Source organism: Podarcis pityusensis (assembly GCF_964106645.2).
Source record: "Podarcis pityusensis genome assembly, chromosome: 11".
In the NCBI taxonomy this organism is placed as follows: domain Eukaryota; kingdom Metazoa; phylum Chordata; class Lepidosauria; order Squamata; family Lacertidae; genus Podarcis; species Podarcis pityusensis.
Genome location: NC_138036.1, coordinates 8,381,435 through 8,402,914, shown reverse-complemented (window position 1 = coordinate 8,402,914; position 21,480 = coordinate 8,381,435). Strand labels below are relative to the sequence as shown.

General features: G+C 45.4%; 1 protein-coding gene across 1 annotated transcript in view; it reads left to right on the top strand.

The window, feature by feature from the left end:
* EPG5 (ectopic P-granules 5 autophagy tethering factor) overlaps positions 1 to 21,480 on the top strand; it is an 80,586-nt gene that overhangs the window by 56,099 nt on the left and 3,007 nt on the right. Inside the window, exons 34-43 of the mRNA XM_080973362.1 lie at positions 484 to 559; positions 2,445 to 2,548; positions 4,037 to 4,212; positions 5,205 to 5,390; positions 6,740 to 6,949; positions 8,962 to 9,106; positions 12,453 to 12,695; positions 14,806 to 15,025; positions 19,040 to 19,255; positions 21,051 to 21,165. Of these exons, the coding sequence (XP_080829488.1) occupies positions 484 to 559; positions 2,445 to 2,548; positions 4,037 to 4,212; positions 5,205 to 5,390; positions 6,740 to 6,949; positions 8,962 to 9,106; positions 12,453 to 12,695; positions 14,806 to 15,025; positions 19,040 to 19,255; positions 21,051 to 21,165 (1,691 nt within the window). The remainder of the gene's footprint in view (positions 1 to 483; positions 560 to 2,444; positions 2,549 to 4,036; positions 4,213 to 5,204; positions 5,391 to 6,739; positions 6,950 to 8,961; positions 9,107 to 12,452; positions 12,696 to 14,805; positions 15,026 to 19,039; positions 19,256 to 21,050; positions 21,166 to 21,480) is intronic.

The window sequence follows — 21,480 nt, the reverse complement described above, 5'->3', positions numbered from 1 at the left end:
CAGAGTTGGCCGGCAGCTTGCTTGCAGCTCACCTGTGCGCAGCTCACCTGCATTACCAACTCCTGCCTCATGTCCTTCACTTCACACTGGCATTTCACACTCCCCTGTGTACAGTCGTACCTTGAATCCTGAACGCCTTGCGAGTCAAACGTTTTGGCTCCCAAATGCCGCAAACCCAGAAGCGAGTGTTCCGGTTTGTGAACGTTCTTTGGAACCTGAACGGCCGACGCGTCTTCCGATTGAGCACAGGAAGTTCCTGCAGCCAATCGGAAGCTGCGCCTTGGTCGTCGAACGTTTTCGGAAGTCGAACGGACTTCTGGAACGGATTCCGTTCGACAATCAAAGTACGACTGTACTTGTTTTTGCATTGTAATGACTATCAACTTGCTTTAATTAAAAGAAGCTAACATAGATGTTAGATGTTTGTGCTGTGAAAATATCTCATTGCTGTGTTGCACATGTGTTTTTTCCCCTCCTTCCCAGTGCTGCGCTCTTTGCATTTGGTCATCACCAGACTTTTTAGGCCTTGGATCTTGGTTTTGGAGAGAGAAGATGCAAGGTGAGCAGGGAGCCGAAGGGAAGAAACATTCCATGTGTCTGTGACAGGGCATTTGTGTGATTCTGTTTGCGATGATCAGTCAGCTCCTCGTTTATTTCTTTTTTTGGGGGGAGAAAGCTTTACAGTGGTACCTTGGGTTAAGTACTTAATTCGTTCCAGAGGTCCATTCTTAACCTGAAACTGTTCTTAACCTGAGGTACCACTTTAGCTAATGGAGCCTCCTGCTGCCACTGCACCGCCAGAGCACGATTTCTGTTCTTAACCTAAAGCACTATTTCTGGGTTAGTGGAGTCTGTAACCTGAAGCGTATGTAACCCGAGGTACCACTATATTGAATTTTAATAAGGATGAGCAAGTTATAGAAAAAAGGAAAGGACTCCTTCGCTGGCTTTGAATAAACATTCACAATCTTTTTATTGATAATAATCAGCTAAATAGTTTGAGGATCTATACAACTGTGTAACATGCAAAAAACAGCATTTTTAGAGAAATCAAAGACTGGAACTGAGGGAAGTCAGGGGTGGGGGTGGGTGGGTTTTGTGGGGGGAGGGAGTGGGAGGGAGGGAAAACGGGGGAAAATAAGGATGATATGTTTTTTTTTTTTATTAATAAATATTTTATTAGATTTTCCATAAAAAAACATTTTTACAAAATTATACATCCATTTTTAACTTAAACCCTTTTTTTCAGAACTTCCCTCAGCTTGTCTGATAATTTTCCGTTTATTTTTTTATCCTCGTCTCACATTTGCCAATATTATATTGCACTCAAATACTCTTAATCACATCATATTTTTTAAACAATATTTCTAACAGTAATTTCACAGAGCTTATTGAAAGCCAACGAACGTTATTTGCTCATCACAGAAATTTTTGATATACTGTGTAAATTTCTTCCAGTCCTCGGAGAATCTCTGGTCACGTTGGTTCCTAATTCTCCCCGTCAATCTGTCCATTTCTGCGTATTCCATATCAGGATGATATGTTTCTGGATAATATGTTTGTTTTAATTTTGAATTAAAAAAAGTTTTTAAAAAACTGCAAAAAAAGAAAAAAGGAAAGGAAAGAAAAATGGTCTTTAATTTTTTTTAAAATAAACACTAAGCTGTCACAATTGTCAATAAGGAAAGCAAGAGGATACAGCTGTGTGATTTACTGAATCAATAATGAAACATGCCTGGAGGAAAATGATGTATAGTTGATACAATTCTATGACTCCAGTTACAAAAGGTTCCATGGTCTAAATTAAAAGAATTTCAAGTGTTTATTAAGAGATTTTTAAAAATAACCTTGGATTGTACTCTGGAGCCAGAAACTATGGTCCCTGGACACTCTTTGCTTATTGATATGCATGTATGTTTTTATCTACAGCTCTGTTAAGAATACAGTCGTACCTTGGTTTTCAAACAGCTTAGTTCTCGAACATTTTGGCTCCTGAACACTGCAAACCCGGAATTGACTGTTCCGGTTTGCGAACCATTTTTGGAAGCCGAACGTCCGACGCTGCTTCCATGGCTTCCGATTGGCTGCAGGTAGCTTCCTGCAGCCAATCAGAAGCCACGCTTTGGTTTCTGAACGTTTTGGAAGTCGAGTGGACTTCTGGAATGGATTCCATTCAACTTCCAAGGTACGACCGTACTGTATATTTATTTAATGAGCGTGCTTCCTCTTAAATACTGGGTATTTCTCTTTTTTGCATTTCCTGTGCTACACTGGGATAGATGGCCCCCAATGGTCTGAATTGGCACAAGGCAATTTTATAACCTTATATTGGTTGACCTCTTGAAATTGTGATAGGGCGCCAGGAAGCAGGTGGAGGGTAGTGGCTCTGGTCTAAAATCTCTCTTACCTCTCTCCCTCTCCCCGCTACATCTTCTTTAATCAAGCAAACAGACCTGTTACCCCTGGCTGGAGAGCGACACACCTGTGGCTTCAAATATGGTGCAGTTATACGCACACAGCATAGCAGTTCTGCACGAAAACTTTAAAGGTAGGTGAAAGTCCATCCTGGCAGCCATTAAATATATCCTTTAATATTCATGCCCGCCATGAATGTCTCCCTTCCTTAGCCTTTTACTGAATTGCACATTATTTGTGTGTGGTTTTCGTTCCCACTTTTGCTATCCATGCTGCCAGGACGGTGTTCATCCACCCAATTTCTCCCAACAGGCGAGGCTTATTTATTATTATTATTATTATGAAGAAGAAACTTATTAGTTGCTTGCCATCCGAAGCTCTCCAAACAACATAACAGCAATACACACACACAACACATAAGAGAAGGCAAAATAAAGTAGGGATCATCCATCTTTTTCTTTTTTTAAAAAAAAAATATTATTAATACTTTTCAGATTTATACATTTCACTGATTTTACAATCATTTTGACATTTTGAAACTTGACTTCCTTCCCCCACTTTCTGAGGTTCCTTAAATTTATTTTTAATATTTTCTGCATATCCAAAATAGCTGAACTTGTTCATTTATTAATCTTCTTTAAATATAAACTCTTATGAAACTGCAGGCTATTACAGCAACCCTGCCAGTGCTTTTATCTGTTTACAATTTATCTGTAAACATTCAATAAACCATTTCCGTTCTTTTATAAAAAGTTTGTTATCTTGATTTCTTATTCTTCCGGTAAGTTTTGCCATTTCTGCATATTCCATAAGTTTCTGTACCCATTCTTCCTTTGGTGGGACTTCTTCTCCTTTCCATTTTTGGGCGAGTCACATTCTAGCCTCTGTAGCAGCATACATGAATAATTTTCTATACGTTTTAGGTAGTCCTGTCCCTATAATTCCCAAGAGAAAAGCTTCTGGGGTTTTTTAAACGAACACTACTTTAAACATTCTTTTCATTTCATTATATATCATTTCCCAGTAAGCCTTAACCTTACTATAAGACCACTTCATATGATAAAAGAACAACAACGAGAAGGCTGTTAGAATTCCTGCTCCGTGATTGCAGTCATGGGATTGTTGTCTTTCACATGACGGTTGTATGTTTTGACTCCACAGAGTGGGAAGTGACGGAGACAGGATGTTTGTGTTACTGTTTTCTGTGAAGTGGGACTATTGTCCTTTGTCCTTTCTCTTTGCTGTCTGATGCTAGAGAGAGCCATGTTGCAGTGCTCCGTGTGTGTTTATATGTAAATAAAGTAGATTAGCTAAAATGCTGAGTTGCTGAGGTCTGTCATGCAAACTGCGAAGACTCTGCAGATCCCTAAGTGTGCCAATGTCTGTTGGCATCGGTCGCTGTGATGTTCGGGCAGAAGAAAGCTTTTGAAGCTCCCGAATGATCGACCAGGAGGGAGAGAACATGCCAGTCGGGCATGTGTCTCTGCCAGGGTCCTACTCGAGTGTAGGCTGAACTCCTGACAAAGGCTACCTCATCTGATTCTATGGGACATCTTGTGGGCTTCCTATAGGCAAGTGGTTGGCAGGAACCTGGGCTAAATTTGCCATTTCCATTTTCCAGATAAACTGCTGCCAAGCCACCACGGGCCACTTTGGCTCCACCTGATGCACTATTGTGAGACGTGCACGGCCCCCAAAATGCCAGAGCACATTCTCTACACGTTCCACGCCAAGTTTGGCCGCCTTCCCTGGAGGGAAATGCATCCGGACCGGCAACTCATGGAAGAATTCTTTAAAGTAAGAGGCAGGTGCTTTGGGTAGAGAACCATAGCGAGGGAGGGGGAACGGGGAAGGAAGTTTGGAAGGGGCTCCCTGTCCTCTTCAGGTGATGCAATTCAGGTTATGCAACAGAGCTCCGAACCTGTGATGGCAAATGTGTGGTCCTGCCAGTGGGTCAAGAAGTGGGGAAGTCTGGTGAGCTTAATGAGGGTCTGTGAGCCAGAACCTCCCCACCCTAGTTACTATTGGCTCCCAGTACGTTTCCGGGCACAATTCAAAGTGTTGGTGCTGGCCTTTAAAGCCCTAAACGGCCTTGTCCCAGTAGACCTGAAGGAGCGTCTCCACCCCCATCTTTCAACCCAGACACTGAGGTCCAGCTCTGAGGGCCTTCTGGTGGTTCCCTCCCTGCAGTGCTCTTCAAAATGTGTTCAAGGAAATTGTGGGTTCCTCAAATGCCTGATAGGGGTTTGCCCATGAGCAGAACAGCAAGGTTCCTCGTAAGACAGCTGTCCTGCCGCTGCCACTGCGTGTCCGCAGGGTGAGCGCTCCTGGGAGGCAATCCCAAATTTTGCCAGCACCCTCCCTGAACTGTACACCTGGAGAAGAGGGGTGAGGAACCAAATTCTGTCCTTCTGGCCTCTCCAGCACCAAGGGCCTTCTGGCGCTTCCCTCCCTGTGAGAAGTGAGGTTACAGGGAATTAGGCAGAGGGCCTTCTCGGTGGTGGCACCTGCCCTGTGGAACGCCCTCCCATCAGATGTCAATGAAATAAACAACAATCTGATTTTTAGAAGACATCTGAAGGCAGCCCTGTTTAGGGAAGTTTTTAATGTTTGATGTTTTATCTTGTTTTTAATATCCTGCTGGAAGCTGCCCTGGGTGGCTGGGGAAATTTAAATAATAAATTGTTGTTGTTCTTTAAATAATAAATTGTTGTTGTTCTTTAAATAATAAATTGTTGTTGTTCTTTAAATAATAAATTGTTGTTGTTCTTTCCTTTTCACTTTTCCAGGTTGAGAGAGGCAGTCCCAAAAGCTGCTTCCTCTTCCTGGGCTCGGTTCTATGCGAGATCAACTGGGTCAGTGTCCTCTCTGACGCTTGGAATCCCAACCCGCCTCCGGGAACACAGGACATGATTGTGTGCCTGCTTTATATGGTGGTCCTTCTGGCAAAGGAAGAGCAACTTATAACCAGGGAGGTATGTCCCAGGACTAAGCAGCTCCCCCACCCCGCCCAACGGTTGTCTGCTAGACCCTCCCCCCTGAATTGAGCTTCTCAGACGTTTTCCTGTGTCAACCAAAGTTGGTACTGATTTCTGCTCCACAAATGGTTGCGTGGAAAAATTCCATATCCCGCAGCAGCAGGAAGATGCTACTCTCCAGGTCTCTTTCCACAGGACTCTCCTTGGGCCATGGCAGCTCACCGGCCCTGCTCTGCACATTGCAGAATTGCTTTTGCCCGGCTGGAATATGTCCTTGAAAGGGAATGTTCGTGGGCCCAAATCTCTCTTGAATGCTTTTTTTTTGGGGGGGGGGGTTCAAAACTGCAATAATCTGATTTTATTTCCCTTCTCTTTCCCTCCCCCTCCCCTTTTATGAAGATCACCTGCTCTGAGACCCCACAGCTAATTCTCCCCTGGCCTCCTCGTTGGCCCAAGTAGGACCAATTTCAGCCAGCTAGCCCTGGGGATTATCTAATTGATTTTTGAATTTTATTGTTATTCATGTTTTTATACTGTATTTTATGATGCTTTTATAATTAAGTGTTTTAAAGTGTTTTGAATTTGTTGTTAGCCACCCTGAGCCCGGTTTTTGAACCGGGAAGGGCGGGGTATAAATAAAAATGTATTATTATTATTATTATTATTATTATTATTAATAACAATAATAATAATAAGCAGAGGCACAGCTGTAATGTATGCCACAGGTCAGGTAAAAGCACAAACGAGGTTGAGAGGATGCCAGTGTGGCTGAAAAGGTAAGTCAAGGAGGCTATTAGGGGCAAAGAAGACTTCCTTTTCATATATGGGGTTGTGGTGTTCTGTTCTATACCCATTGAAGTTAATCCCCACGTCAACCTTAGGCCCACTGATTTCAGGAGGTCTGCTCTGAGTAAAGGTTAAAGGTAAAGGTAAAGGGACCTCTGACCATTAGGTCCAGTTGTGACTGACTCTGGGGTTGCGGCGCTCATCTCGCTTTATTGGCCGAGGGAGCCGGCGTACATGTGGTCAACATGACTAAGCCGCTTCTGGCAAAACAGAGCAGCGCACGGAAACGCTGTTTACCTTCCCGCCGGAGTGGTACCAGTTTATCTACTTGCACCGGCATGCTTTCAAACTGCTAGGTTGGCAGGAGCAGGGACCGAGCAACGGGAGCTCACCCTGTCGCGGGGATTCGAACCACCGACCTTCTGATCGGCAAGCCCTAGGCTCTGTGGTTTAACCCACAGCGCCACCCACGCCCCGAGTAAAGAGTAGCTGAAGGCAAAGTGTGGTGCTTTGGTTGGTTGAACCATGAACGAGATCTCCATTTCCCCCCCAAACGCCAGGAGTCTCCGCTGCTGAACCTCCTCGGCCAGACCAGCTCCCTCCCTTGGCAGCACGTCAGCGTTTTGTCCTATCAGAGCATCATCGGCTACTTCAACACCCACTATCCTCCATCTATCATCCTGGCCAAGGAGCCGGCAGCTGAGCTGATCGTCAAGCTGCTCAAGGCGTCGGCGGGCTTCGGCGCCTCCTCCGACAGCCACATGCATCTGGTAAGGACAGCCCTGCGTGGGTGGGGACAGCGGCAGAATTTGGGGTCTCAAAATCAGCAGGGCCCTGTGTGAGGCTGAAATTTGGCTCCCCTCACTGCCTCTCGCCGTCCATTCTACCTCATAGCTGTGGCTTCCCCAAGGCTCTGCAACCAAACCGGCCCTGATCCCCTAAATCTGCTCCTGGTGGGGAGGAGAGAGACGCTCCACCTTGTGGGTTCTGTGCTACGAAATCGCCTCATCCCATAGGCGCCCACTTGCCAGCTGAAATCAGCTAAATTAGCACCTACAGGTGCCACAAAATGCCATTTTGCATTTGTAAGGGCTCAACCTTTTAGTTGTTGTTGTTGTTTAGTCGTGTCCGACTCTTCGTGACCCCATGGACCAGAGCATGCCAGGCACTCCTGTCTTCCACTGCCTCCCGCAGCTTGGTCAAACTCATGTTGGTAGCTTCAACAACACTGTCCAACCATCTTGTCCTCTGTCGTCCCCTTCTCCTTGTGCCCTCCATCTTTCCCAACATCAGGGTCTTTTCCAGGGAATCTTCTCTTCTCATCAGGTGGCCAAAGTATTGGAGCCTCAGCTTCAGGATCTGTCCTTCCAGTGAGCACTCAGGGCTGATTTCCTTCAGAATGGATAGGTTTGATCTTCTTGCAGTCCATGGGACTCTCAAGAGTCTTCTCCAGCACCATAATTCAAAAGCATCAATTCTTTGACGATCAGCCTTCTTTATGGTCCAGCTCTCACTTCCATACACCACTATTGGGAAAACCATAGCTTTAATTATACGGACCTTTGTTGGCAAGGTGATGTCTCTGCTTTAATGCCATTCTGCATTTGTAAGGGCTCAATCTTTTAGTGGCAATGACTAAACTTTCAAACTCCTGGACTACTAACATCAAGCAGGCACCGTCACATTTCAGCGTCTGCTAGAAACATTTTTTTTTAACTTTAATAATGTATTTATTTATTTATTTAACATAATTATTACAAAATGTAAGCTAATATAGCAAATACATCCATACATCTATATATATTTCAGATAAGCACACATATAAAAAAGAAGAAAAGAAAAAAGAAGAAGAAATAGAAAGAAAAAAGAAGAAAGTTGGAAGAATTTCTTCCAAATTTATTCTACAACTATCTCAATATGAAAATATTAATAAAATTTCATTGTTTGACTTCCATTGCTTACACTGCACTTCCTATATACATTTTAAGCAAAATAAAAAATAAAAAATAGAAACATTTTTGTTTAGGCACGGCTACCCAGGGATGGTGCAAGTTTTAATCTGGGTTTTAAAATAAATAAATCTGTAGCCTTACCTTGGTTTTCAAACAGAATGCGTTCCGGTAGTCCATTTGACTCCTGGAACCATTCGAAAACTAAGGCACAGCTTCCGATTGGCTGCAGGATGTTCCTGCAGCCAATCGGAAGCTGCACCGGACGTTCGGCTTCCGAAAATCATTCGGAAACCGGAACACTCACTTCTGGGTTTCGATCGTTTGGGAGCCACTTTGTTCAGGAGCCAAGGTGTTCGAGATCCGAGGCACAACTGTATTGTTAATCTAACTTATAGAAAGTCTTAAGTTGTTGCTGTTAGTTGTTCTTATTAGTATTTTTACCTTTTTTTGGAAACCGCTTTGAAGCTTTAATATACAGTGGTACCTCGGGTTACATACGCTTCAGGTTACATACGCTTCAGGTTACAGACTCCGCTAACCCAGAAATAGTGCTTCAGGTTAAGAATTTGCTTCAGGATGAGAACAGAAATCGTGCTCTGGCGGTGCAGCGGCAGCGGGAGGCCCCATTAGCGAAAGTGGTGCTTCAGGTTAAGAACAGTTTCGGGTTAAGAATGGACCTCCGGAACGAGTTAAGTACTTAACCGGAGGTACCACTGTATGCGCTTAGAATTAAGCGATGTATGAATTTTACTAAACAAATAAATTTAGAGCAGCTCCTGTGAAAAACAGGGAGGTGATGAGCTAACCTTTTCCCCCTTGGCTTTTCCTAGGATGCAACCCTCAAGTGCAGGGCTTACATTCGCCAGGTCGTCCATTTCCTCAGCATCCTGGAGCAAAATGGGAAGATAACCCTGCTGTCTCTGGAGCAAGAGATGTCAAAGCTGTTGGACGATATTACCATCTTTAACCCTCCAGGTTGGTGTGTTTGTGTGTGTGTGTGTGTGTGTGTGTGTGTAGCTTGTGGAGTTGCAGAGAGAAGGGTGGTGTTCTATATGTCGCTTGAAATTTAAGAATAGATTTATGAAAGACTTAGAAAACTTATTGCTTAGAATATTTGTATGAGATTGTATGTGGAAAATGTGGAATAACAGATACAATCTTGCTTTAAATGTATATAGGAAGTGCAGTGTAAGCGATGGAAGTCAATCAGTGAAATTTTAGTATTGAGATATTTGTAGAATAAATTTGGAAGAAATTCTTCCAACTTTTCTTCTTCTTCTTTTCTCCTTATTTTTTCTTTCTTTTCTTCCTTTCTTCTTTTTTGTTCCTTTTTTATATGTGTGCTTATTTGAAATATATATGTATGTATGTATTTGCAATATTTTGCTTATATTTTGTAATAATTATGTTAAATAAAATTATATTTAAAAAAAAGAAATTTAAGAACAGGACACTGGACTAGATGGGTTGCTGGCCTGATCCAGCATGCCCTTCTTATGATCTCAGGATCTTTGGTCCAATCCTGCTGACCCCTTTGTATGTCCTTTGGGCTGTAACTGCGTGGCTGATCACCCGTTTCATGTGGAGCACATCTCTGTTGCCTTTCAGGGCAAAGCCTGGCGACTTAGGGAAGATAGTTGAAACCGTCAGACTGTTTTCAAAATAAAAAACAAACCAATCCAATTAGGAAAACTTCAAAACAAAACAGCAGCGGGTTTTAAAAACCCAGTTCACTGCACTCTTAATAGAGCACAGCTTGTGTCAGGGAACAGCCATCAGTGCCGGAGGGAGAGAGCAAGATCCAGAGGGATTCCAGAGAGCGTCCCGGGATTGGGAGAGGCAGCCCATCTTCTGGGGAAGAGAATCAGCGTAGCACCAGTGGAGAAGGGGGGCAGATGGGGGAAGCGGTGAGGCGGTCCCATGACTCCTTGCCGGGGACCAGCGGGGAGAGTAGGGGTCCTCCGCTGCCTACGCCCTCCTTGCGCAGAAGGTTTTCGCGCAGAGAGAGTAGGAGGAGACTAGGCGTCAAAGAGCTTCTTTGCTGGAAGAAGTTTAAGCAACGCCCACTGACGGATTCTGCCAGCGATTGAGACAGCCACGGGTGAGTGGCTGTCTGGACACGAAAAGGTTCACTCAGGCAACCCAGCCAGGTGTTTGCACCGGCTTACACACGAGCAACCCCTAGAACCACTACAGCTTGGAACAAATAGCTTTTAAAAACAAACCTTTAAAACGGTTGAATTGCCTTTTTAGGGGGGCTGAGGGCCACATTAACTCATGGACAGCCCTCTGGGGGCCAAAGTGCAAAGTGGGCTTGGCAAGAATGACATATTTCAAGGCTGCCTCACAAAACACTTTCCCATCAGCTACAGCATTTAAAACCATTTTTCTTATTCAGTGAAGTAAAAAAGGACACATTTGGGGCAGCTTCAGACCTTAAATAGTCTCCTGCTGCGAGGTATCAGTACAAAGTTTCCAAGGCCACATTTTCATGGTCCTGTGGCCCCATTTTTGGGGACACGGTATTGCAGAGAGGAACCTATGGTGTGTCATTTTTAAAATAAAAAATAAACATTTTAATGGATTTTGGAGGGGGAGGTTTAGGGGAGGTACGCAAATCTTTTGGGAAGGGCTGTATATGGCAGGTTAAAGGAACCCCTAACCATTAGGTCCAGTTGTGGCCGACTCTGGGGTTGTGGCGCTCATCTCGCTTTATTGGCCGAGGGAGCCGGCGTACAGCTTCCGGGTCATGTGGCCAGCATGACTAAGCTGCTTCTGGCAAACCAGAGCAGCGCATGGAAACACCGCTTACCTTCCTGCCGGAGCGGTACCTATTTATCTACTTGCATTTTGATATGCTTTCGAACTGCTAGGTTGGCAGGAGCAGGGACCGAGCCAACGGGAGCTCACCCCGTCGCAGGGATTTGAACCGCCGACCTTCTGATTGGCAAGTCCTAGGCTCTGTGGTTTAACCCACAGTGCCACCCGTGTCCCATATGGCAGGTTAACCTCCCCTATTTTAAGATTTAACAGAAGTGAGGCCAGGCAGACATTTTGGAGGAACTTCTAGAGAAATAAGGCTGCTACAGAAAAGGCCTCGCACCCCAACTTTAAGGGTCTCCGGTGGCAAAACTGGTACATACATGGAGTCCTGCTGCCTCCTGTTATTGGTAGTACAGTGGTACCTTGGTTCTTGAACGTAATCCGTTCCGCAAGTCTCTTTGACTTCCAAAATGTTCAAAAACCAAGGCACGGCTTCCGATTGGTGCAGGCGACCCAGAAACAATAGCTGACAGCAGCATCAGACGTTCTGCTTCCGAAAAATGTTCAATAATTATAATAATAATAATTTATTATTTGTACCCAGTCCATCTGGCTGGGCGGCTTCCAACTAAGATTAAAAATACATCAAAAACAGAAACACTTACTTCTGGGTTTTTAGTGTTTGGGAGCCGAAAGGTTTGAGTACCAAGACATTTGAGAAGCAAGGTTCCACTGTACTGAGCAAGATGGCATCTTCAGAAGTTGATGGGGGGGGGTGAACTAGAAATTCAAATAATTTCTGCTCGTTTTGCAGTACTGGGGTTCAGCGGAGCTGTTTTTCACCAGTGCTGTCAGAGCGCTAGATCTCATGAATCTCCGTTTGTGGAGTAGATGGGAAAAATACTGAAGAATATAAAACTGTGTGGGAAAAACGACGACAGTATAAACAGTACAATGAGAATGATTGAAAGACTCGTTTTGTCAGAAGTCTTTTTTATTTAAGTGTTTATTTAAGTATTAATTAGGAAGATTAAGTATTTTTATGTAAGCAAATCTGCTTTTTCTTTTTTCTTTTCTTCTGTAATCTCTTCTTTTCTTCTTAATTGTTTTTTCTTTAATTTTCTTTTTGTAGTATGAGATTGTAAATTCTTTGTACAGTGGTACCTCAGGTGACATACGCTTCAGGTTACAGACTCCACTAACCCCAAAATATTACCGGGTTAAGAACTTTGCTTCAGGATGAGAACAGAAATCATGCTCCGGCGGCACGGCGGCAGCGGGAAGCCCCATTAGCTAAAGTGGTGCTTCAGGTTAAGAACAGTTTCAGGTTAAGAACGGACCTCCAGAACGAATTAAGTACTTAACCCGAGGTACCACTGTATATGTGTGTAATTTAAGTTAATAAATATTTTTTTTTAAAAAAAACTCATGAATCTCAGCCCAGTGCTTTATGCAGAAAAGCCACCCTTCCTCTTTCCTTCCTGTGATTTCAAATCTTTTGCTTGATTTTTTTTTAAATTAAAATAAATACAAACCATTTTGCTTGCTGCCTTTGCAGACACGGACATGCACTCTCGCCACTTGGCCTTAAGCAGCCTTTTCACAGAAGCCCTGACGATGATGAATAACGCCAGCGTCGCCACGGCAGAGTCTCTGCGCGTCAGTCTGCGAGGCTGGATCGACGGTGCCGTGCATGGCTTAGGGGTGATGCCTCTCTTAACAGCTGCGTGCCAGAGTCTGGCGTCGGTCCGGCACATGGCCGAGACCACGGAAGCCTGTGTCACGGCCTATTTTAACGAAGGTGAGAAAGAGGAACATAGCTGTCAACCGTCCCTTATTTGGCGGGAATTCCCTTATCCCAGAGCCGTGTCCCGCTGCTGTTCCTTATTGATGATGTCCCTTAAATTTCCCGGGTTTCAAAGGATGCAGCTCCTCTCCCTCCCTCCCTGCCAACCAGGGAGGAGGGAGGCTCCATCTGTGTTGCTTGGCTGCGTTGCTCACCCAATAAGGAGTCTAAGAACGACTGGGGGGTGGAGCTTGCATGCATTGTGCTGATCAAATCGGCCGCGTTGCCTGGGGACTCGCCTTTGCTCAGCGCTTCCCAGCGGAGAGGTGACGGTGGTTTTCCTTGCTGCATCCCCTTTGCCGGGTTGCTGTGCGGTGGGAACCACCGCTTGAGGGTTCCTTTGGCTGCTGGCTGGGCTTTCTGCCTTTGGCTCGGAGGTGCTCAGAAGTTGAACATACCTGTGCTTGGAAAATCCCTTACTTTGGCTGCTGATCCCTTATTTTCGAGGCTGCTGGTCCCTTATTTTCAAATCTGTAACTTGACAGCTATGGAGAGGAAGGCTTTTGACTATCCTTCCTTGTGACTCACTGTCGACTCAGGGTGGCCCTGCCTGTCTGTCTAGGGATGGCGGTTTGCACCCAGTGAAGCTGTCCTGTTAGCACAGTGGTTCTCAACCTGTGGGTCCCCAGATGTTGTTGGACTACAACTCCCATCATCCCTGAGCTCTGGCCTTGGTAGCTAGGGGTGATGGGAGTTGTAATTCAACAACATCTGGGGACCCACAGGTTGAGAAGGGCTGTGTTAGTGCAAGGACTTCTGCCTTTGTGACGATACCTCACAGAATCATAGAATTGAAGTGTTGGAAAGGACCTGGATGTTGTTGTAAGTGTACAGGTTTCAGCATGCCAAGAACCTAAGTATTTAAACAAAAAGCCAAGCTTCTAGTCCTTATGTTACCAAGATTGTAGCTGGCGCCCATCTGTCTCAGGAGACAATAGAAGAGTATGCCTTTGTGGGTTGAGGTCAAACTGTTGGAAGGTTACAAGGCCTGCCGTGGCTGTAGAGACCAGTATGGGAGAGAAATGTTTTGTTGCAGCTGGGGCAGATGGAGGAGTCCAGTTGTGCTGCTGCAGATGCCCCATGGCGTTTCTTCTCTCTGCGCTCTCTGTTCGGTGCTTGCAGGCTTTTCCCTGAGGAGGGAGAAGGGCAGCCCATCCTTTAAAGGGAGTGCGGCTCTTGGGGGCTTTTCCGCGAGGTGGGGGAAGAGACTGAGGGGCTGCCCTTTGTCCCTTCCCCCACCTTCCACAAAAGCCGCCCTCTCTTTAAAGAGCTGCGTGGAGCTCTTTTCTCCCTCCTCGGGGAAAAGCCTGCAAGCGTCGCGCATGCGCTCCATGCGGCTTGTGAAAGGGAGCGCTGAGCAGAGGCTGGGATGCATACAGGCCTTGCTCAGTGCTCCCTTTAAAGAATATTTTTTCCCTGGCATTCCCCCTCTAAAAACTAGGTGTGTCTTATGGAGTGAAAAATACGGTAAATATGCAGGGGAAAAGTGAATAATTTAGTCTGATTCTGCCTACCATGGGGGAGGAGCAAATAATTGTGTGAAGCACTGAGGATTCATCCCCTGGGTAGTGAAATATCCCCTCAGCTGCCTGCTTCACATCCATATTTTTCAAGTTTATCTACATAAGGAGCGCAGAGAGAAGAAATGCCGTGGTGCACGGGCAGCAGCACAACCAGACTCCTCCAGCTGCCCCAGCTGCAACAAAAACATGTCTCTCCCATATGCATCCGCTCCATAAGACGCAAAAACATTTCCCCTTACTTTTTAGGAGGGAAAAGGTGCGTCTTATGGAACGAAAAATACGGTAAAATTGTACTGTTTTTAGAGAGACGGTTTATTCGGGGTGCGGATTTGACCCTTTTGGGGTGCCATTTGGCCCCGTTCATACTATATTTTGTGCTCCTTTTGCCTCTATGGGTTCTCATGGATATTTACAGATTTAAAGGAACTGCTTTGGAATTAAAGGAACATCTCTGAGCTCTGGCTCATTTGGGTCTTCTGACCACTAACAGTGCTTCCTCTCCTTCTCTCTCCTCCCACCCACAACTCCCTCTTTGTACAAAGATTCTCCACTCAGCCAGGATTTGGGCTGGGGGCCGATCGTGGCCTCCCTACAGGTCCCCGAACTCACGGCTGAAGACTTCCTGCAGGAGTGCCTTTCACTGGGCGGCTACCTAACTCTTTACGTCTACGCTCTGCAGCTGTTGAACGTCAAGCAGACGCTGGACAATGAAATGAAAGTGGTGCTGACGTTGAGCAAGTGGCTGGAACAGGTGTTCCCCAGGTACAGAGATCTTGTGGTCGGGAGGGAGATGAGGACAGATGTTTGGAGCAGGACATTTCACCTTGGCTACCGATTGCCAGGCAAATCCTTCTCTTTGGGCCTTCCAAAATGCTCACTGATAGTCAACGTTCCACAGGGCGGGCGCCACCACCAAGAAGGCCCTCTGCCTGGTTCTCTGTAACCTCACTTCTTGCAGTAGGGGAACCGCCAGAAGGCCTTCGGAGCTGGACCGCAGTGTCCGCACTGAACGATGGGGGTGGAAATGCTCCTTCAGGTATGCAGGACCAAAACCGTTTAGCTGTTTGTCCCTTCTTTGAGGCGGATTTAAGGACCCTCTCCAAAACGGGCATGTCTCTCCCACTTCCACCCTGGTTATCTCTGTGAAATGGGGATAATCTTTCCTTACGATACAGTACAATAATCTTTATTGTCATTGTCCCATATAGAACAACGAAATTGAAAAAAATCTACATCAGAAATTCAGAAACCAACAAGCCTGCTATCCCAGCTATCCCAGCCTGGTTAGCCCCCTAAAAACTCTGATACCCCATAATTAAATACAATATACTCCCATAGAGACTACCTTACACTGTGTTTAAAACCAAAATCACATTTGGATAGAAACTGTTTCTCAGGCGGCTAGTCCTAGTCTTTATAACCCTGTACCTTCTTCCAGAGGGACGCGGGTGGCGCTGTGGTCTAAACCACAGAGCCTAGGACTTGCCGATCAGACGGTTGGAGGTTCGAATCCCCGTGACGGGGTGAGCTCCCGTTGCTCGGTCCCTGCTCCTGCCAACCTAGCAGTTCGAAAGCGCGTCAAAGCGCAAGTAGATAAATAGGTACTGCTCCGGCGGGAAGGTAAACAGCGTTTCTGTGCGCTGTTCTGGTTTCACCAGAAGCGGCTTAGTCATGCTGGCCACATGACCCAGAAGCTGTACGCCGGCTCCCTCGGCCAGTAAAGCGAGATGAGCGCCGCAACCCCAGAGTCAGTCACGACTGGACCTAATGGTCAGGGGTCCCTTTACCCTTTTACCTTCTTCCAGAAGGCAGAAGCTGAAAGAGATCATTTCTGGGGTGCGCACTATCCTGCGCTATATCTGCAGCTTTCTTATGACACCTGAATGAAACCGGAATGGGGGGAGTGTTTTAAGAGCTTAAATAGCAAGTTCTTAACCGCACAAGCTTTAAATCCCCAGAGGGTGACCGGGGGCGGACAAAGGATGGACAAGGGAGACTTTTAATCTTGACTGTGGTTCCACCAGAATTGCTCCATCATTCAGCCCAGCTGTGAGTGAGGCCAGCAGTCACGCGCTGATGCTTCGCCTTGGAAAGTGTGGCTTTGGCGGAGACGGGGTTATTTTTGGAAGCCTTTAAAAAATAGCCAGCAGGGGAAGTTCGCCCTCGTGGCTCAGATCCGTGCGGTTTCTGTTGACAAATTGCAGGGCAGTGATCATGTTTAAACTCCTTGTAGCTAGAACAGAGATGGATGGATTCAGGGAACTGTCTGTCCACACTCCTGGCTACGCAAAATGTAGTCAGTTGTTTGTGGGGATGCCTCTTCATATTCTTGCATGCAGAAGATCCCGGGTTCAGTTCCTGACTTCTCCCAGGTAGAACTGGGAGCCACTATCACTGCCTGAAACCTGGGAGGACCATTTAGGTTGAGTCAGCTTCTGCTATTTAAGTAAGAACACTGATGACTAGAACCTTGCTTTATTTTTAGGGAAAGGGCCCATATCTCAGTGTCAGAACACAATTGGAAGGTTTTAGGTTCAATCCCTGACACCTCCAGGTGGAGAGAGAGACCTCCCATCTGCCTGCAGATATATGGCAGATTAAATTGATGGATTATGCCGAAATGGCAAAAATGACCAGAAGAATCAGAAATCAGGAAGATCAAAATTTTAATAAGGAATGGGGGAAATTTCTTTTTTCAAGAAAACATTTTCATTTATTTTCCATTAAAAAACATCCAATTAATATATCCAATCATAATACTTCAATTAAAATAAAAAACTAAAATAAAAAGATCAAATTATAGTCCAAATTGTATTTATTAATTTCTCGGAGTGCCCCACGGTCTGGATCTCTGAAGCATATCTCCACATCTTAGTCCTGCTTCTCCTCGTTGTTTCCATATTTTCCACAACTTTTTTGTTTTGACGCTTCATAATTCTTTGTCCCTGGGTCGGTGATTCTCATTCATGCTAAACATCATATACTTTCATCCACCGAATACAGCTTTGTTAATATATATTTTTTCCAACTGTCTTTTTATCAGCTCAGCTTCCTCTGATTCCGTTCCAATCTGGGATGTTGTCCAAATCTGTTATCTTTGATGGTGCATTAATTGTCCAAACCTTCCTTTGAAGCTTTATTAAACCAGTAGGAATGGGGGAAATTTCTAATTTACCTTAAAAACCATTGTAAACAGTGAAAATTGTTAGTAGGATTGGAACAATGGTGAATTTTGGATATAATGGAGATGTAAATGTTTGGCAGGAGGAAACGATAGGACCCATATCCTGGAACATTGCTGCCTTCAGCTGTAGAGGCTAGTAGCCATAGCTCTCTCCAACTCCATGATTTTCTCTAATCCTCTTTTAAAGTTATCCACGTTGGCGGCCATTTCTGACTCCTGAGTTCCGCAGTGTTAGTTTTATTTTTTAAAAATAAATTTTATTAGATTTTCCACAGCGATAACACAAATCACAAAGCAAAATGATACACAAAAACAGAAAAAGAAAAAGAAAAAAGAAAGAAAATAAAAAGGGGGGGAACAATAAACAGATAAACAATAACAACAAACTTTAATTCTTCACAAATCCAACCTTTTAAACATCTTGGTTGACTTCCTCAAATCCCTCCCTTCTGAGTTTCCTTGTAATTAAAAGTAACAGCTTTCCAATATCATTATTAAACTAAAACAGTTTCCAGTTATAGTCCACCTTATTCACTTTTCTTAACATTCTAAATCCCATTTATTTAATTATAACTTAATTTAATCCTAGGCCTATTTGCTTCTTTCAAGTAATTTCTAATTTTTTATATTACAATATTGATTCAAATAGTCCTTGAATTTTCTCCACTCCTCTTGAAACTCCTCTTCTTTCTGGTCGCGGATTCTTCCAGGCAGGTCAGTTAGCTCCGAAAAGTCCATCATCTTCATCTGCCAATCTTCCACTGTTGGTAGTTCTTGTGTTTTCCAACTTTTAGCAAGTAATATACGGGCAGCCGTTGTGGGAGTTCCGCAGTTTTAACTATGTGCTGTGTGAAGAAGGAGAGTCTTTCTTTGGCATATACTGTATTTTTCGCTCTATAGGGCGCACCGGACCATAGGACGCACCAGACCATAGGAGGGGGAGAACAGGAAAAAAAAAATCTCCCCCTCTCTGCTCAGCGCCCCTTCAGCGAAGCGGCAGGAGAAACGGAGCCCCTTCCATTTCTCCTCCCGCTTCGCTGAAGGGGCGCTGCGCAGAGAGGGAAAACTGTGCAGCGCCTCTCCAGCGAAGCGAAGCCTGGAGAGCAAGAGGGATCGGTGTGCACCGACCCCTCTCGCTCTCCAGGCTTCAGACGGCTATCCGCAAGCCTTCGGAGCGCAGTGGGAACTCCTGCTGCACTCCGAAGACTTGTGGATAGCTGCCTGAAGCTCCTGGAGCGCAGCGGGAGTTCCCTGCGCTCCGGGGGCTTCAGGCGGCTTCAGCGAAACAACTCGAAGCCTCCGGAGCGCGGGGGGAGCTCTCCCTCTGCGCTTCGGAGGCTTCGCGTTGCTATCGCTGAAGCCAAGGAGCCTGCATTCACTCCATAGGATGCACACACATTTCCCCTTCATTTTGGGACGGGAAAAAGTGCGTCCTATAGAGCGAAAAATACGGTACTTCTCGCAAGAGGGATGACAGCTAACGGGAAGTAACACTGGGGTGACGGGCAGTTTCTAATGGTGTCTGGTTTTGTCTGTGTCTCTCCCCCCTTCTCTGTCCCCCCCCCCCGAATCCTCACGATTCCCCCCGAAAGCTCCACCAAGGACGAAGCAAAGCTGTTTCTTTGGTGGCACAAAATCCTGCAGCTCTGCCTCCTCCAAGTAGACCAGGACGATGCCATCCTGATGGAGTCGGTCGTCCGCATTCTGATGTCTCTGCAAGGCAGGCAGAACCTCCTGGCCGAAGAGAGACTCACCTCTGGGATACTCGGTGCTCTAGGGCTGGGCAGGAAGTCTCCTTTGTCAAACAGGTGAAAATGGGTTGTTGTTATGATGATTAAGGAAAGGTGGGCCCAAATAAAAAGATAGCAGATATGTAAGACTGAATGTTTAATTATTAAGATACAAAAATATAATCTCAATAATAGTTATAAAATAATAACAAGGAAGTCACGCATGGGTGGAGGGAAGACACAGGGCAAGGATTAAGAAATGGATAAATGTTGGTACATAATGAAATGTGAAAAATGTGAATTTACGAATATAATGCACAGTGGTACCTTGGGTTACATACGCTTCAGGTTACAGACTCTGCTAACCCAGAAATAGTACCTCGGGTTAAGAACTTTGCTTCAGGATGAGAACAGAAATCGGGCTCCAGCAGTGCAGTGGCAGTGGGAGGCCCCATTAGCTAAAGTGGTGCTTCAGGTTAAGAACAGTTTCAGGTTAAGAACGGACCTCCGGAACGAATTAAGTTCTTAACCCGAGGTACCACTGTATATGTATCATTATGTAAAGATTTCATATATGTATTGCAACGTAAATAAAATAAAATAAAATAAAATAAAATAAAATAAAATAAAATAAAATAAAATAAAAAGATGGGCTTTTTGGAAGGCAAGCAAGAGCTGCTGATACATATGTTGAAATGTGAAAGGTTTGCTGCGTGGCTGGAATCTTGCCCCGTTCCCGGATACTCCATTCTATTCCCACCAACAACAACCAGCGTTCTGCCACCGCGGGGCTTGCCCGATCCTTGTTGGATTGTTGAGAGTTTCTTCCGGTTCTCCGCCCAGTTTTATTTTCCCTCCCAAAGTCTACTGATGTCTTCCTCTTGCGTGTGAAGGAGAGGGCAGGGTGTATTGGCCACAACAAAACCTGCACAAGAATTATTATTGTTTTCGCTATTATTCATTCATTCATTCATTCATTCCCCGGTAGTTGTGCCCGCCCTGTGGAATGCACCCTCCCATTAGATATCAAGGAAATAATCAGCTATCTTATTTTTAAAAGACATCTGAAAGCAGGGACGTTTTTAATATTTAATGCTGTATTGTTTTTAACGCTCGATTGGGAGCCGCCCAGAGTGGCTGGGGAAACTCAGCCAGATGGGCGGGGTATAAATAATAAATTATTATTATTAGAGGAAGTGCAGAGCAAAAGGTTGACAAAAGGATGCCAAAGATTCACCCTTTCCTCTGAAAAGGCCAATACAGTGGTGCCTCGCAAGACGAAATTAATCCGTTCCGCGAGTCTCTTCGTCTTGCGGTTTTTTCGTCTTGGGAAGCACGGCTATTAGCGGCTATTAGCGGCTTAGCGGCTATTAACGGCTTAGCGGCTATTAACGGCTTAGCGGCTTTAAGAAAAAGGAAACAAACTCGCAAGAACTCATAAGACGTTTCGTCTTGCGAAGCAAGCCCATAGGGAAATTCGTCTTGCGGAACGACTCAAAAAACGCAAAACCCTTTCGTCTAGCGAGTTTTTCGTCTTGCGAGGCATTCGTCTTGCGGGGCACCACTGTATCCGCATCCTTGGTCTCCTGCCGTCCTCAGAGCAGCTTGCAGGGCTCTGTCTTGCCCTCTCCTCTCTCTTGCCTCCCTTCTTATCCACACAATAACCCTTCCAGTAGGTTAGGATGAGAGATTGGCAGCGATCGGCGGAGACGTAATGCAGGGCAAAAATAAAGCCGGGCCGGAACTGCATATTTTTTACGTGGAACTTGCAGGGAAAGAGCTCTTTGTGTGTGTGTGTGTGTGTGTTTCTCTGTTTTCAACGGAGAGAGGAGCTCCTTGCCAACTCCCTTCCCTCTTCATGTTCTCGTTGAAGGTTTCGTGTCGCTGCCCGAAGCATGTCCACCTTCCTGCTGGTGCAGATTCCGGTGGAGAACCAGATCCGCCTCAGGTCTGGCGTGGAGCTGCACCTCTCTGCCAAAGCTCAGCAGGTAGATTGGATGCACCCTGAGTGGTTTAATCTGGTGCCTGTATCAAGAATGCTCTTTGTGTCCCTTGGTGGATGTAAGGTCCTTAAGGTACATAAATAGCAACACCCTAGTGGTCCCGGGCCCTAAGGAAGTCAGATTAGCCTCAACCAGAGCCAGGGCCTTTTCAACACTGGCCCCAGTCTGGTGGAACGCTCTGTCTCATGAGACCAGGGCCCTGCAGGATCTGATGTCTTTCCGCAGGGCCTGTAAGACAGAGTTGTTCCGCCTGGCCTTTGGCTTGGAATCAATTTGATTCCCTCCCCCTCTTTCTTTTTT